The sequence below is a fragment of the Rhipicephalus microplus genome, chromosome 10 (assembly GCF_043290135.1).
Source record: "Rhipicephalus microplus isolate Deutch F79 chromosome 10, USDA_Rmic, whole genome shotgun sequence".
Taxonomy (NCBI): Eukaryota; Metazoa; Arthropoda; class Arachnida; order Ixodida; family Ixodidae; genus Rhipicephalus; species Rhipicephalus microplus.
Window position 1 is genome coordinate 89492173 of NC_134709.1, and position 17050 is coordinate 89509222.

A 17050-nucleotide genomic window follows, 5' to 3' on the forward strand; every position below is an offset into this window, starting at 1 on the left:
TAGCACTTTTTCTAATGCTACCCGTATGACTTGGACCTGGAACACATCTTTTGTCACGGGCCGCTGTGCCGCTCGCTGCTCAAGCACATACTCGGTGAGCAGCTCTTCGATTTTCGGGAACCGGCCCTACTGTGGCGCACTGAAAACTTTTCATGAAGCTTTGCTGTCGACAATCTTCCCCTTTTGTTTGCGCCAGTCTCGCATGCACGTTTCGGGAACTCCAAACAACTGTAATACAGTCCAATTTCCATCCGTCTCTGCACACATTTTCTTTCAAATGCGCCATCGTGGTGCACTCGTTGAGTCTTTGGAGTCAGCACTTCCATACCGTCGATGTGAACACACAACAGGAAGACAACCACCTCAGCACACGTACGAAGTGCCACACACGAGAAACACAATGGCAGAAATGGCCGAAGCGTGTTGGAAGTGGTCATTTTTTTTTTAAACTCCATTCTAACGCGCATGCGTTTTATGGACCCGCTCTACCGGAAAAAAAAGGGGTGCGCATTAGATGCGAGTAAATATGGTATTGTGTGAGCTGAAGGTTGCGGCTCAAGCAGAGGTGAAACGCATCAGCTGCTTCTGTAGTCCACAAGGTGCATAGAGGAGTGCTGGAAGGGGTGTGTTGAGTACACTGCAGACCAACTATTTCACCAAGGTAAAAGCACTGCACACCTGTGAATTACAGAAACCTATTTTGTAGTGAATTTAAGGCTAATGATTACTCTCAAATTTTCACCAGTCCCTGGAGTTAGAATTGCCACTTGGCAGTGGTATTTGCCCAGTTATAACGTACTTACAAAGGGGGGACATGGCACTTCCAAATTAAATTCTTTTGCTTTTATTTCTTGACTGGTTTTTGATAGACTTGGTTAGTTTACTTGTGTGCAGATTTGAAATTCGCAACTATTCTTCTACAATGATGTATAGTTTCTAAAGGCAAGTTCTTCTCTAAACTAAGGGAGTTGCATGTAAATTTGCGTATCGAAATACCTGTAATCAGGTCTGTGTGCAGAGCAACAAAACTGAATATTCAAAACCCGTTAGTTATGTTATGTTAAAACATAACAAAACAAGTCAAATCCCAGCATGCAATTGACTCATTCGCAAACGTTCAACGTACCATAAATTTTGTTCAAATGGGTTTAGAACATCTCTTTCTGTTGCACTGCGTACAGTTCTGACTGCAGATAATTGTACAGTCGAACATGGTTATAACAAACCCAAGTATATCACATTTTTGGCTATATCGAACTCGCAAGTTATCCCCTTGAAATTCTTTTGTAAAAGTATAGAAATTCACACATTTATATCAAACGGTATTTTTACCTGCCTTTGGATATATAGAACGCCGCGCGAGCTGGAAAGTGCGCTTCGGCACTTGCCCATTTCCCCTTCCCCTCCCCTGCGATCTCCGCAGCAGCGAAGCTCCACGCACGAGCTGGGAGGCGTGTTTTTGGCACTCGCAGCAGCACCCAGTGACCTCCGTGCAGCACCACGCCTCCGCCAGAACCCGAAACGCTCGAAAAAAGGTAAGGGCGAGAAGGCTCGTACTGCGCAATCTCCAATTTGAAAAAAAGATTTTTTTTTTTTCGTTTCAATTTCTGTCTTTTATGATTTCTCCGCGACGCATAGGCTCGGAGAGCAAGAACGAAGAAGCCGATGTCCTCCTCCTTTCGCTTTTTTTTTTTATTTTTTTGTTGCTGTTTTGCGAGGTCTGATCACCCAACCACAGGTCACACTTTCTGCTATTGCCCTCGCAAGTAGCGGTCGTCTCGCAAGCGCTTTGTTGCTCTCGAGCTGTCGCGTCGTCGACGTACCACCACATTTGCAACATTTTTCTTTTGCATGCCTGGTGCAAAGCCGCCACGGACTCCTTGAATTGTCGGCTTCTCGTGTAGCTATAGCCAGTGTCAAGAAGTGCAAGACCCTTGACTTTGCGATGAAGTTGAAGGCTATTCAGCGTGTTGAGGCGGACGAGAAGTGTTTGACCATCGCGGACAACTTCGGAATACCACAGAGCATTCTGAGTACCTCGTTGAAAAACAAGGCAGATATCAAGGCAAAGGCGGCAAAGCAGAGAACGCCGGGAGCCTGTCATGTGCGCGTTTCTGCCCACGGGAATGTAGAAAAGGCACTGCCTGGTCTTTAGAAGTGCGCGCGAAGAACATTCCGGTGGATGGCCCGATGCTGATTGCCAAGACCAAATGGTTTGCCGCTGTACTCGGTGAAACAACTTCGCCGACTTTACCAATTTAAGCAATGCTACGTCATTGTTGGCAAAACCATTTCTGGCAAAAGCGAAACTGTCAGCAGCCATGACATCCAGCAATGGATGACGAAGGAGTGGGCGGAAATCTCCGTGCAGTTTTCGCCGCGGCGATCTTCAATGCCTGGCGAGATGAGATGAATGACACAGTGGTCAACTGCTTTCGTAGGACAGGCTTCGAGACGGTGGAACTTGCGGAAACCGGTGAAGACGATGGGGAGCGCATAGATGACGGCTTTCACGAGTTGTGATAAGATCAAGACTAGCGTCTTCAACATTTCAAAAACGAAGAAGCAAGACAAGGTTAGAAATTTTTTTCCCGCAAATAAATTATTCTGTTTCGACGTGTGTGAAAAATTAGGTGTCATTCTTCAATGCACCAATTGTAGATGATGATCCGCTACAAGTAAGCTTTAGGGGCCTCTATTTTTTTATATCGAATTTTTCATACATCAAACTAATTCACGATACCCTTCGAGTTTGACATATTCATGTTCTACTGTATTATTCTGATTCATTTTCTAACTCTCTCAGTTTGGACAACATGTTGCTTCTCGAAAGGCAAATGAAATGTATTGTATTTTATAAACTGCACATCATAAAGCGAAATGACTGCATATTTGAAACTACCACAGAAATATACATAAGGTGACTAAGAAATAATTTTGTTTTTAAAAGAGCAGTGTTCCACCTTAATATAATGCAGTGGTACAGGCAGAAATCTTGATCAGATGAAATGCACAACTCTGAAGGAGCTTTGTTTTTATTCCTTTTTATGCTGAGGTTGCACCCATGACCTTGTTAAACTAAAGCTGGACCACATCGAGCTGGTTAACAGATGGTTAAAGCTGCTCACCTTGTAACCCTTGATGATGAACTTGGAAGCTGCAGCAGAGGAACTCGACGGAGTGGTGAGAGGTCGGTGGGGCGACCGACAGCGTCCAATACCGCCGGCCTCTAAGTCACTGCCCTCCGCCCGGTCCTCCTCCATTGAATCCTCGGGCAGTCGAGTCTGCTCCAATATCTGGTCTACCACTTGCTGCAAAAGGCGCTCCGAGCCGAACACGCCTGAAAGGTTGTTCGCCGATCACTCCACAACAGTGCTATAGCCAAATCGTAGTGCGATCGTAGTGCGATCTTCGCACTACGATCGCACTACGATTTGGAAAGATAATACTTGAAAAGATTCTACTTGTGGCAAGAGAAAAGATAATACTTGTGGCAAGTATTGAAAAGATAATTGAAAAGATAATACTTGTGGCAAGAGAAGTGCTTTATTGCCACAGGTAGTGACGTTGAAAACGGCGAAAGTCAGCGGCTTCAAGACAGTAATATTTATTCGGGTAAACTTTTGCCCGGAAATCAAAAAGTCGGGGTACAACAAGCAATCTATGCTATACACTGATAGCCATCAGTCAAAGGGGGAGGTGGGGATCGCAGCTGAATTTCTTTATTTTTGGTAGCAGGACAATGAAATTTGGCAATCTTATTGAGAAGTACACAGAATGACTATGAAGTTTCATTAGGATACTTACAGAAGTTTTGAAATTATAAGTTTTTACTTGCATCACAGCTGTACCAGACTTGACAAAAGCTTAACGCCACAGACAAAAAAAAAAACATTGCATAAAAGCCTACAGTTGCTCTTATTTTTTATCCATAGGAATGGTCGATGCTGTGACAATCTCAAGATATTGTTACGAGTAACTTGTTTAATGATCTATTTACAGCACACAGAACTCAACGAGCAAAATGGCGCCAGTCCAGCATCAAACAAAAACTCACTTCGTCCTCTTTCACGAAGCCGTATTTAGCGGCTGTTGCGTATCATAACCCGCGGCGGTAGAAGCACCCTCCCGGTGCTAAATCTACGCAGATGATGTCGAAGGGGGGTAATAGGGCTTTAGCCGAGCCACGTGAACGGTGTCGCTCGGAGCTGACGATGACTTTGTTGGATCGGTTGGAACAATCTCATATGTGACGTCTGTCACTTGGCGAACGATACGGAATGTTCCAGTGTAGGGCGACAACAGTTTTTCAGACAGCCCTACACGGCGAGTAGGTGACCAGAGGAGCCCGAGAGAACCCGGGGATAAGTGCACGTCCCTATGGTGAGAATTGTAGAGCTGTTGTTGGTGCACCTGTGAAGCCTGTAGACAATTACGGGCGACTTGGCGCGCGTGGTCGGCGCAGGCAATGGCTTCCCTGGCATATTCAGTGGCCGCAGGTAGTAAAGTGTCTAAGGGTAGAGTTGGGTCCTGGTCAAATAGAAGATAGAAGGGCGAATAGCCGGCAGTGTTGTGACGAGATGAATTGTAGGCGAACGTGACATACGGCAAATGAATGTCCCAATCCTGGTGGTCTGGCGCAACGTATTTGGCAAGCATATCGGTTAGGGTCCTGTTAAGGCGCTCCGTGAGGCCATTTGACTGGGGATGGTACGATGTAGTAAATTTGTGCTTGGTATGGCAAGACCTCAGGATTTCATGAACGACAGCTGATAAGAACGTGCGGCCACGGTCAGTGAGAAGTTGGCGGGGAGCACCGTGCACTATTATGTCGCACAGCAGAAAGTCCACAACGTCGGTAGCGCAGCTGGTCGGGAGTGTTCGTGTGATTGCGTACCGCGTCACGTAGTCCGTGGCAACAGCAATCCATTCATTTCCGGCTGTGAAGAGTGGAAAAGGGCCCAACAGGTCGAGACCAACTCGAAAGAAAGGTTCATTGGGAACGTCGATCGGCTGAAGGTAGCCGAATGGGAAAGCAGATGGCGTTTTGCAACGCTGACAGGGCTCGCAAGCGCTGACATAGCGTCGAACAGAGCGCGCAAGTCTAGGCCAAAAAACCGACGTCATACTTCATCGTATGTGCAAGAAACGCCAAAATGGCCCGTCATGGGAGCGTCATGAAGTTATTGCAGGACAGTGCGCTGGAATGACAGGAAGTAAGTCTGATCCGAAAGAATCAAGGTTACGGCGATATAGGATCCCGTCTTTCACCAAAAACATTCGTAGAGATGGGTCGCGAGGCGTTGGCTCCAGTTTGTCAATGGTGGCTCGTAAAGAAGCATCTCGATGTTGCTCTTTGCCAATGTTCAACAACTGCGTCACGGAAAAAACGACCGTGATAGCGTCAGTATCGGTTGCTTCGTCAACAGGGTAGCGGGATAAACAATTCGCATCCCGATGTAATCGCCCTGTTTTGTACATTACAGAGAACGTGTACTCTTGAAGGCATAGAGCCCAACGAGCAAGACGTCCCGTGGAGTCCTTCAAGGAGGCTAGCCAGCAGAGTGCGTGATGATCCGTGACAACACGGAATGAGCGCCCGTACAGGTATGGACGAAACTTGGCGACTGCCCATACAAGGGCGAGGCACTCGCGCTCAGTGATGGAATAGTTGCGCTCGGCTGGAGAGAGCAGTCGACTTGCGTAGGCTATAACACGATCGTGTCCCCGTTGTTGCTGCAATAGCACACCTCCTATGCCGTGTCCACTGGCGTCCGTGTGAACCTCGGTTGGGGCTAATGGATCAAAGTGAGCCAAGATTGGTGGCATTGTAAGCAGTGTCGTAAGTTGCGAAAATGATGACGCTTGGTCATGGCCCCAGATAAACGAGGCGTCTTCTTTCAAGAGGTCTGTGAGGGGGCGTGCAATGGTCGCAAAGTCCTTAAGGGGGGATGCTACACCTTCCAAAAACTCTTTTATTTTTGCGAGTACCTCAGTCAAATTTGGAGAGCCTATGTAGATTTTACTGCTGATTTCAAAAATCTAATTCTTTTTTTGCTGTGACAATTAGTTTTAAATATATAAAGAACTGCGACTTTTTCAATTAAGGCCTAATTAGCTAATTAACTGTAACTTGGATATTGATGTGCAACCTATAAAACCAATTCGGTATGTTCACAGTGTGCAGTAAAGTATAAATCATTGTTCTGGGCTATTTCGAAGCAAAGTTGTGGGATGTTGAATATGACATGAAAAATTTCCCCATCTACACTTGAAACAAAAGATCCATTTAGAGAATTTTCTCCAAAAATTATTACAATAAAACTTACTTTACGACACATCCCCTGCATTTATCTTCGAAACAAAAAAGAAATCGTAATGACAACCCAGATAGAACAAGAGATATTGCTCCGGCATAATGGGAAGCACATGAAAATTGTCGTTTTGAGAAATCGAGAAAAAACGTGGGCACACATTTTTATTGCAGAAGATGCAACAAGACAACCTCAAAACGCACCAGAAGCATAGTCTGAATGCATTCTGTGCTCATGCCTCCTCTTCACTAGCTTCCGGAGTTCCAATGAGGCTGTTCTTTTCTTGTTGGAGACAATGCTGCGACGGTGGTCTTTTTCTCTCGCTCTCCCGGCACCAGTACTTGTCGCATTCATGTCCATTTCACCTAAGATTGCCGTTGCAGAATTCAAATTGCCCGTGTTGAAGCGCAGCACTGCTCCTGCAACAGCTGCTTCAACAGCGAACAGGGACGCATGGTGCTCCTTGGGGGCCAAACTCCAGATTACCGAATGTAGGCTGTCGTTGGAGTTCTGCGTTTTGCCGCGTTCGCACCTCTGAAGCAGGGTTCTTTCCGAAAGCCTGGTATAAACCGGTAGTAATGCGTCTGCCACGTCTTTCGGTAGATTGTAGGCATGCCTGGGGTCGGGCTCACCCTTTGCTTTTGCGGCATTGTGCCGACACCGTGAAGTTTCACCAGCTGGGCACAGAGTGTGGTCCGAGCATTCATCAGTGGAGGTGACGTGGCGGTATGTGGCCATCACAGCCTTTTGCATCTCGCCCACGTCACCATCATGCGATTTCAGAGCCCGGCCATAATATGTGCTCAGCCTGGTGATCAGCTCACCTGTGAGCCTGCCTTTCCCACCAAGGCCTCTTTTCCCATCGCACTTTTGTTTCTGCACCAGGTTTCTCAATGCGGTGCCCATCCGTTTCTGTACATGATTGATACAGTCTTCCTTCTGCACGTCAATGTAACCATACACCTTGGCGTCTTGTATGGCGCAAAATGTCCTAGAGTCTCCATCAGACAGCATAGTTGTGTAGCGCAGGCCATGGCGTTCAAGCGACCTCTGAAATAGAATTAGAGCCGCCTCCACTTCCATTTGCCCCGCTTTGCTGTTCGTATTTTTTTGGCATTTGTGGTTAGCCTTCCATTCTTGATAGCCCTCACTACTAGGCTTTGGGCCCACCTCGCAGCCTAGGCAAAAGTTGGAAAGAACGACATAGTCCAACACGTAGCCACTAAATAATTCGATAACTGTGCCCACGCCGATGTGGGAAGAATGGCCTCGCGTCTTCCACGTGCCGTCGTAGCTAACGGCAATATTGCCCCGGTGGCCGAAGCACAAGTCATCATAAATTGTTCTAACCTTTTCCGCACATTCGCTCATAGCGGACTCAGCCGCTCGCGTTGCAGCGGGTGCCAGCGTGTTCTTCAAATGCCGCTGAAACGTCTTGTGGTGCATACCGCAGTGTGAGATGCCCATTGTTGCGAAAATATCGTTCATTTTCGTTTGGCCGTTGCCGGTAGCCACCATCGCCCTCAAAGCGAGAAGATTTACTTCAAACGAATTGCACGTTTTCGTGCCGTTCGCGCGAGGCGAAGTCCATTCATTCGCGATCTCGCCGCACCTTTCACACTGCACTAGCACTTTCACGGCAAGTCCGTAGTCCCGATCCCCTCTGACGATCGTAGCCGGTCCGTGGCAGGCTTTGCAACACAAGGCACCCATTATCGCGTTTAGGATATCTAGCTGCATAAGCAGATAAGGAGCAGCGTGGTCCGAGTCCTGTGCGGTTGCCTCGCTACAACTCGCGGTGAAAAAGTCAATTTTCCGTGCAGTTGCTGGCGCCGATGAAAGCCGGTCGAGCGTCGCTTTCTCCCGGGCATGATTTTCTTCAACTTCGGCGTTTGTCACCACCTTGGCGTCGATTCGTAGTCGTCCGGAGTTCGCTTCACCGTCATCGTCGTCGGAGGCAACGCGCTCGGTCGCACCATCGCTGAACGGCCGCGGAGCGTCGACACATCGTTCGTCGGAGTCAACCAAGGGCTCTGATGACTTCGTAGACTTTCTCCCACGACCTTTGCGTTTCCTGCGACCAAATGCGTGCACGGTCCGATACTTTTTTGCGTTTCCAGGCATGGCGATACGATCAGAAGCTTCAGAGTGCTCTGCCGATTTCGAGGCGTCACAGCGGTAACCCTTTCAAAATGGCGTCGGGTCGCGTATGCAGGCGCAAGCCGCGAGCTTCCAGCCAACCGGAAAGCGCCATTTCAGTCACGTGCGCCGTTTAGCCAATGGCAGTGAGCGCGGCTCTTCGTCTTTGAGGCCCCGTTTTTCGAGCCAGAGAAACGCTCAATGTTGCTTACTGAATAAAAAAAAAAACAGCTGAAAACGCGTTCTTTCAAACAAGACCAAAATGGCGCCGATCGAGCGCGTAGTTCCCGCGTACCGTAGAGCCGAAACCTGCGCTATTCGCCCTCAATTTAAAGGGCAGGACGCCCGTTTTCGGTTTTTTAAAGTTGAATAACGATAAAAGTTGATGGTATTCGGCTATGAAATTTTGTAAATAGGTGCGCAATGATGTCGGGAACGCGAAAAGAAGGTCCGCGAAAACTCGATTTTTTGGCTGATTTTCGGTCCCGAAGTGTTGCGTCCCCCCTTAACAAAGCGTCTGAAATATGAGCACAACCCCACAAAACTGCGGACATCCTTTGTGGTCCTCGGAATGGGAAAGTTCGTGACTGCACGAACTTTCTCTGGATCTAGACACACGCCTTGGGCATCGACAAGGTGACCGAGCGCGGAAATTTGACGACGAGCGAAGTGGCAGTTGGAGGCGTTAAGCTGGAGTCCGGCTCCACGAAAAACGTCCAGAATGGCTGACAAATGATCGAGATGCGAGTCGAATGTGGGCAAAAATACAATAACATCGTCAAGGTAACACAAGCAGGTGGACCATTTCAACCCTTAAAGCAATGAGTCCATCATTCTTTCAAATGTGGCTGGTGCATTGCAGAGACCAAAGGGCATCACCTTAAACTGATAAAGGCCATCAGGAGTGATGAGTGCGGTCTTCTCGCGGTCCATCTCGTCAACGGCTATCTGCCAGTACCCTGACCGAAGGTCAATAGTTGAAAAATAAATAGCACCTTACAGGCAGTCGAGGGCGTCGTCGATGCGAGATAAAGGATAAACGTCTTTTTTTGTAATTTTGTTGAGATGATGGTAATCGACACAAAATCGCCATGTTCCATCCTTCTTTTTAACAAGGACGACGTGAGAAGCCCAGGGGCTGCATGAAGTCTCGATAATGTTTTTCGCAAGCATTTTGCTGACTTCATGTTGTAATATTGCACGCTCTAACGCAAAGACACGGTAGGGGCGTAGGTGAATGGGAGTTGCATGGCCAGTATTTATGCGATGGGTGACAATAGTCGTTTGGCATAAAGAGTTGCTGGCAAAGTCAAAAATGATACGATAGCCCTCAAGAACGTGGCAAAGCACTGCAGCTTATTCAGGCGTGAGGTCCGATGACAACATTCGCTTGATGTTGGCGCCCTAAGAACGTGATGGAGTGGAACCACTGACTGAGGTGCAGCAATCGTCAACTCTGAAGGGCTCGACATGGTCATCTTGGAGAGTGGTAATTTTGGCCAGGGAGATGCCCTGTGGTAGAAGTTGGGTGCTGAGTGAAAAGTTGACCAGTGGAAGGAAGGTGCGGTTTTTCGTAATCGTTAGAATCCTATGCAGCACAGCAACCCCATGCGTAAGCATCACGGAAGGAATCGGGGCCACCATGTAATCACCATCAGGTACTGGCGGCGTGGAGGATAAGTCGACATGTGTGACAGAGTTAGGCGGGAGGCGCGTGAAATCAATGCAGCAGAGGCTGGTTTGCGGTGGGCTGGTCGGGTCGAAAAAGAGGGGTAAATCGAGATGGAGAGAGCCCACTGAACAGTCTATGAGGGCAGAGTGTGTGGCTAGAAAATCCATACCGAGAATGAGTTCATGAGGGCAATGTTCGATAACGGCGAAAAGAACGACAGTGCTTTTCTCCCCAATAGACACTCGCACAGAGCACATGCCAAGAATTGTGGCAGTTCCTTCATAGGCGACTCGTACAGCTCGGTTGAGGGCGGGCGTGACAACTTTTTTAAGTCAGCGGCGAAGGTTAGCACTCATAATGGACACAAGCGCGACAGTATCTATCAATGCGCTGACACGAACATTGTCGACAGTTACGTCCAAAAGGTTCCGGTTCATCGTTAACGTCAAGCGAGAATTTCTTACGAAGGTCGTCAACACAGCTCTACCTCCAGAAGATGCACGGCGTAGTTTTTCGGTCGGAGGTGCTGCGAATAGATCAGGAAGGCAGCACGGCTTTGTGGGGGCGACCGGGACTGACGACGAGCAGGGGACGGTGACCGGTCGTAGCGAGGTCTGCTCAGAGGTGCTGCAGGGGCGGAAAATGTGGTCGGCGTTTATGGAGAAAGTGATGGGGAGGACTGGCGAACAGAAGTGACGTGATACTGAGGTGCATAATGAGACGGTGGAGCCCAGCGGCTGCGGCAGTGACGAGCGATATAACCAACGCGTCGACAGTTAAAACATATGGGCCTGTCATCAAGAGTACGTCATTCGGATGGATTGCGTTGTATGCGAGGAGCAGAAGGGGGACGATAAGAAAGCTCAGCAGAGTATATGGCAGGACAGAATGTAGGCCGACATTCGATAGCTCTTGACGAACGACCGCTTGTATCAAAGAGATCGTGGTCGGGGAAGGCGCAGGCATCGGTAATGGCGTGGCTACCGGTTGTGCTGCCTCGACCTCTCGATAAATGATGCGTGTAAGGTTGTCACATTGAGGAGTCTGGTTGAAGGCATCGTCACGCAACGAAGTGGCAGCTGTGTTCGGAAGGCGCATGATGCTTTGGGTAACGCGGCGGGCTTTAGCTTGTTCGAGACGTCGGCATTTTTTAAGGATGGTGTTGATGCTCGAGACATTAAAAACCAGCAGGTTGACAGCATCGTCAGCAATGCCTTTCAAGACGTGGTTAACCTTTTTGTCTTCTGACATGCACTGGGCGGCCTTGGAACAAAGGGCCAAGACGTCAAGAATGTAGGAGACGTAGGATTCGGTAGAAGACTGGGCTCGCGTGGCAAGCGTCTTCTTCGCAGCGAGCTGACGACCAGATAAATCGCCAAACAGGTCGCGTATCTTTTCTTTGAAGAGATCCCAGCTCGCTATGTCGGCTTCGTGGCTTTCAAACCATGTTGGGGAAGTGCCGTCCACGTAGAAAAGCACGTTGGCGAGCATGAGCGTGGGATCCTAGCGGTGAGTAGCACTGACGCACTCGTACCGGTTCAGCCAAGTGTCAAGATCGTTCGTACCATCACTGGAGAAAGTGCCGGGAACCCGGAAGTGCGGGAGTGTGACGTAGGTGCTGGCTTGGACTGATGAGGGCGGCGTAGAGGAATTACCAGCAGTCGAAGCAGTCGAAAGGTCGCTGATGGTGCCACCAATAATGTTACGAGTAACTTGTTTAATGATCTATTTACAGCGCACAGAACTCGACGAGCAAGATGGCGCCAGTCCAGCATCAAACGAAAACTCACTTCGTCCTCCTCTTTCATGCAGCTGTATTTAGCGGCTGTGACGTATCAATATTTTTACCACCCAAATTTTTTTTGCACCAAACATTACACCTACGTTTGTATAATGCATTGGTTATTGTCCTGTAAAATTAGCTAAGCAGTAAAGAAATGAATAGGTAAAAAATGAATAGGAAATTAACAACATTACAGCAAAGAGAATTCACTGGGGAATACAATGCGACAGACCTCATGAAAATCCATAAAGCCAATGCCGTGCTATGCTCTGCGCAAGTGGGTTTGTCGGGTGAAAACACACTTCTGAGAAAACTGGCACTAAGGTTCACAGCCACTACACGTAAATCGAAATGTTCTGGGGCTGTAATATTTAGGTCTTTGCTTTCAGAGACCTTCTTGTGCTCTTGCTCTCTCATTCTTTCTGTTTTTTTTTTCTTTTTTTGCTGCTCATTTTCGTCAGCTTTTTGAAGGGTGAGCCTACCAGGTTTGGTGACCGCCTTCACAATACAAGTCTGTAAGCACTCAAGATGAGGAGTCCTGTGGCAGTTATGCCCAAGATTTTGGTGACACAAGAACTTCTGAGAAATTTACTTGACGCAAGTTTGGCAGATGAATACTCGTCCCCTCTTCCAAACAAGTTCATTTCTCAACTTCACCCTAATATGCTTCATTCTTCACCTGGTTGCAAAACGTACCGTATTTACTCGCATAACGGTCGCACTCTCATAATAATAGCAGCCCTAAATTTCATCGTCTAAATTCGACTTTTTTTCCCCTCGCGTGAAGATCGCACTACGAACTTGCCGCATCGACATGTCATGTGCCAAGTCTAGCTGAACGCGCCTATAATTGTTTCTGTGATCTTAAAGCGGGCATCACTATGCTAATGCCGTAAATTTACCGATTTAAATGAAAGCATTCCTTATTTAGATAGAAGAAACTGTTTTGACGTGCGTGACGTACTTAAAACCTCCATAACTGACGCAAAGAAGAAAAAAAAATGCAGTGGCTTCGCTCCGTCGGCCGCCATGTTTGTTTTGACATCCCGCACTGTTACAGCGGTGGCCACCTGCTGGTCGACCTGTGTTCATCCCGCAGCAATGTTTTTTTTTTTTTTTGTGAGACCACGTTTTTTTGTGTGTGTGCTTTGTGATCGTCTGTTGAAGTGCCGTTTCACCGTGGGGTGGTATGCGAGCTTTACTGCCACGTTCAAGCTGAAGGCGCTTGATTAGGCGCTAGAGCACGGCAACCGCGCTGCCAGCAGACACTTCGGCGTCGACGAAATCCGGATCCGATATTGGTAAAAAAGGCGCGACATGCTCATGGCTACTAACAGCACATGACGGGCTTTCCGCGGACCCAAATCTGGCAAGTTCCCTGACATTGAAAAGGCAGTCCTCGAATACGTGAAGGACATGCGCAAGAACGGTTGTGCAGTGCCGTTAGACATGATACGGACGCAGGCGTGCACAGTTTCCAGGAGGCTGGGAATAGCCATAAAAAACTTCCGCGCCAGTTCCGGCTGGACGACGCGCTTCATGCGGCGGAATGGACTGTCGCTGGCATTTCCAACGCGCTTGACGGAACAGAAGATGACCCTCTGTGGGACAGTGGAGACACTGCCAGTTCCGACAGGGAATCGTGCGGCGACAACACTGACGGCAGTGATGCTTCGGAGTCTGAATGAACGTTAGGGGGTCATAAAATAAAAAGTAAAAAAATAAAAGGGCAGTGTGCCATGCATGTATCTCCTGCGTAATGCGTGCATTTTATTACAAAGGTAAGCCTTGATTTACTTTTATTTTTGGTAATGTTCATGATAGCTACCGTAAGAATACTGATTAGTGACTTTTTTGCGTTTTTGGTGCTCAGAATATTTTTTCACGGAAAATTTACCCCCCGTAATGATCGCATCCCAAAGTTGGAGTCACTTTTCTGGAAAAAAAAAGTGCGATCATTATGAGAGTATATACAGTAGTTGGAGAGGCTTTCATTATTTTAGTACATTTATAAAACGCTGCGATACCAAGCATGGCTTGAAATGCGCTATAATCATATCACCACCGAGTGTTTAAATTTTCCGCCAAGCGCTCGGCCTCGGGGTCTGTGAAGTCGGTATCCAATATGCTGGGTGGCAGCATTCGGCGGCAATGCGCTGCTCCGAGTGTGGCCAGCATTCGGCGAATTGCTTTGCTGCGCTGCTTCGAACGATCGCTGCGCGACGAGTGTGGCCATAGTTATTTGCTTCGCGGCTGTGGGGTCCGCTGCCAACACGTAAAACGCAGATTTGCGATTTCGAGGTGCCATCGTATGTCGTTCAGTGTGACTTGTTGCTTGCGATGACGCACATTACGGCTTGTTCACTTTTGAATGCCCACAAGCAAGATGCTCTTGTTCGCAAAGCTAGGATTCACCTTTAACAATAGCACCGTGAGCAGAGTTAGGCCAGTTAGGCCTAACCCCGACTCCGAGCTGTTAGCTCAATCGCAGTGAGCACGGCTTCAGTGCCTCTTTCAAGGTACGCTATGTTAGACGGCTAGTACAGTGGATGGTCCCATTGCCCGTAGTGGTCTTCGTCCCGAACTCAGGTATGCCAGCAGGCAGAACGTCTAACAGCAAGTTCAACGAGTAAACTCTACAGATCCAAGGCGTGCTTCGTGATGTTCATGAAGGGCGCGTCAACCTACTGCAGACTGCTGACTAAGTTTTCTGGAGCATCTGCTAAAGCCTAATTATCATCGAACCGCGAAGACTGAACGAGTCCGAATGTGACTAAATAGTCTGACCTGGCGTTGCGGAAGCTGCAGACGGACATACACACGAAGAGGTCATCGGACCAATGGAGTAGAGTGCCAGAGCATCGTGGCAGCCCCAGCCAATCGGGGGCCTTGAAATGACCTTCAGACATTTGCTTTTTAAGCACTTCTTTTTGAAGGGAGGAGCCAGCTGAGGTGGAAAATTCGAACGCGGAGAAATTCCCTTTTTGACACGCCCAATCGCTATACCTGGTTCCACAGTCACAGAGCAATACATTTTTCAAAAATGCTTCTTTTTTTTTTTTTTTTTCCTGCACTAACTTTCACTACCTCTGCAGACACAACAATTTTTAAGAGCACCTCTGCATGGTTTTCAGAGAAGGTACTTCGGAATTAGGTAGAAAAAGGGCTATACAAACTGAAAATGAGATTTCCAAAAAATACATTTTTGTGCCCTTAGTTGTAATTTCATTCCAGTGTCCCCCCTTAGGGCAATGCTTGCTGCGCCAGTGTATTTATTCCTTTGTTGGCAGTGATGGGACAAGTCAGGAGAATCTAATTTTTACTAGGTAATATACTATGTTTAGGGAGTAGTTATGACACGTTCCCTGCAGGTATATATTAACAAGCCTTCCCTGTATGTTCATTACGAGTAAAATCAATGAGGGCTCTTATAAAGGAAGAAACCAAAGAAGACTGGAGAGGTGTCGACCTAGAACTCAACTTTATAATTCCAGGTAGGCTTGTAGTTTGATTTAATGTCGAACTTAAAAAAAAAAAGGACATTTTCACATGCTTCATTTCAATTTTAAATAATACTGTGCAGGTAGATTAGGCATAGACAAATGCACTAATTTTCCTTAACAGATATATTTCAACTATTCAAACTATTTGATTAAAGGTTATTCAACCAAATGGCTGTTCACTTCGAACCTGAAAATCACTATTGGCACATACCTACTGATTTCCATTTGTCTTTCCACCAAACGGTTGACCGGGAGAAGCGAGGACAGCACAGAACAGTGCTCAGAGTGCTTACCAGGAAAATGCTTGTTGACCACCTCAGAGGCGACCGTGTACACATTGCTGTTGAGTGAGGCATCGCTTTCGTGCTGGAACCAGAACACCGTGTCCTTGACCACCTTGTCGTTCCACTCTAGGGACACAGTAATCCTGAAAGTAAAAATAAACAACCAAGCTCAAAAGATGTAGTCGTGGTTCTAAACACAATGTGAACAATGGTCAATGTTACTTGTGCAAGCTTTACAAACAAAAACTCAAGACAGCAATGATGGACGTACAAAACCCACTTAAAACACATCAGCACAACATGTTTCTAGCACTGATATGTTTTGGTCTTTCGTCCCTGTCTTCAGTTCCTTTTTGTAAAGTTTATGTCAGATACGTTGACCAACTAGTAGCCTATGTTCAAGTTTTTCTTACGTAAAGCATATAGAATGCCACCACCAGCTTCCAATATTGTCAGAAATCTTGTAATGTTTCACTTAAAAAAACAGCGCCAATAACGAGGGACAAGAGAAAGAAGGAGACAGACAGCGGCACTGACTTCTTCTTTCTATTGTCCCTCGTTATTGGCGCTGTTTTTTTAAGTGAATCATGTCGTACCAACTCGCCCAAGCAACCACGTTAGCTCTTGTAATGCACAAATCATGCACTAGAGGAAAAAAAATCTAAGCCATAAACAGCAGATCAATTTTCCATATAAAAAAAAAGGGCTTCAGGGACTAAAAAAGGACACAGGATCAAAACAGGTCCAGTCATTTTCGTGCTACCTTTTCAACAAGTGACGCTGAAGAGGCTTCTGAGACAATAGGTCCCAAATTTTTTGCAGCAGTTCACCTCCAAAATGCACCAGCACTGTAAGCTTTGATGTTCTTTACAAACAGGCAACCTTTTGGACATTTTGATTTGGCAAGGCTTGGGAAAGTTTATTAGCCTCTTCCTGCTTACTCCGAATGCTTTTGTGCGGCCCCATGGAGAGAAACTGTTCCAGGCTGCATGTTGACACAGGACACGCTGAACCGTATTGGTACTTTTGGGGCTGTGAAACATGTGACAAAGCAACCTAAATAGTGAGGTATTGGTTCGGTTAGAGGACGACTACCATACCAAGAACTTCAGCGACAAACACAGAGTCTACTTTGTTACCAAGCCGACGTTATGAACAGTAACAATATTTTATCAGAGCAGCAACCGAAACGCTATAGTGCCTAGACTGACTAACGTCTGCGGTGTTTAGAATAACCTGGATGGAGGGTGAGGTTATTACGGAGAGTTAAGTGAGAGTAGGGCCAGCACTGCCTCCCGTACCTCTCAATCCAATCTACTTGCAAGCATTCCCCAGACAACTACGGTATAAAGCTG

At 47.2% G+C, this 17050-nt stretch overlaps 1 protein-coding gene across 1 annotated transcript in view; it reads right to left on the reverse strand.

Moving 5' to 3' along the window:
• The window catches only part of LOC119181312 (deubiquitinating protein VCPIP1-like), a 71120-nt gene that overhangs the window by 30463 nt on the left and 23607 nt on the right, over positions 1-17050 (reverse strand). Inside the window, exons 9-10 of the mRNA XM_037432520.2 lie at positions 15705-15838; positions 3129-3340 (exon numbers count right to left, since the gene is read on the reverse strand). Coding sequence (XP_037288417.2) covers positions 3129-3340; positions 15705-15838 — 346 coding nt within the window. The remainder of the gene's footprint in view (positions 1-3128; positions 3341-15704; positions 15839-17050) is intronic.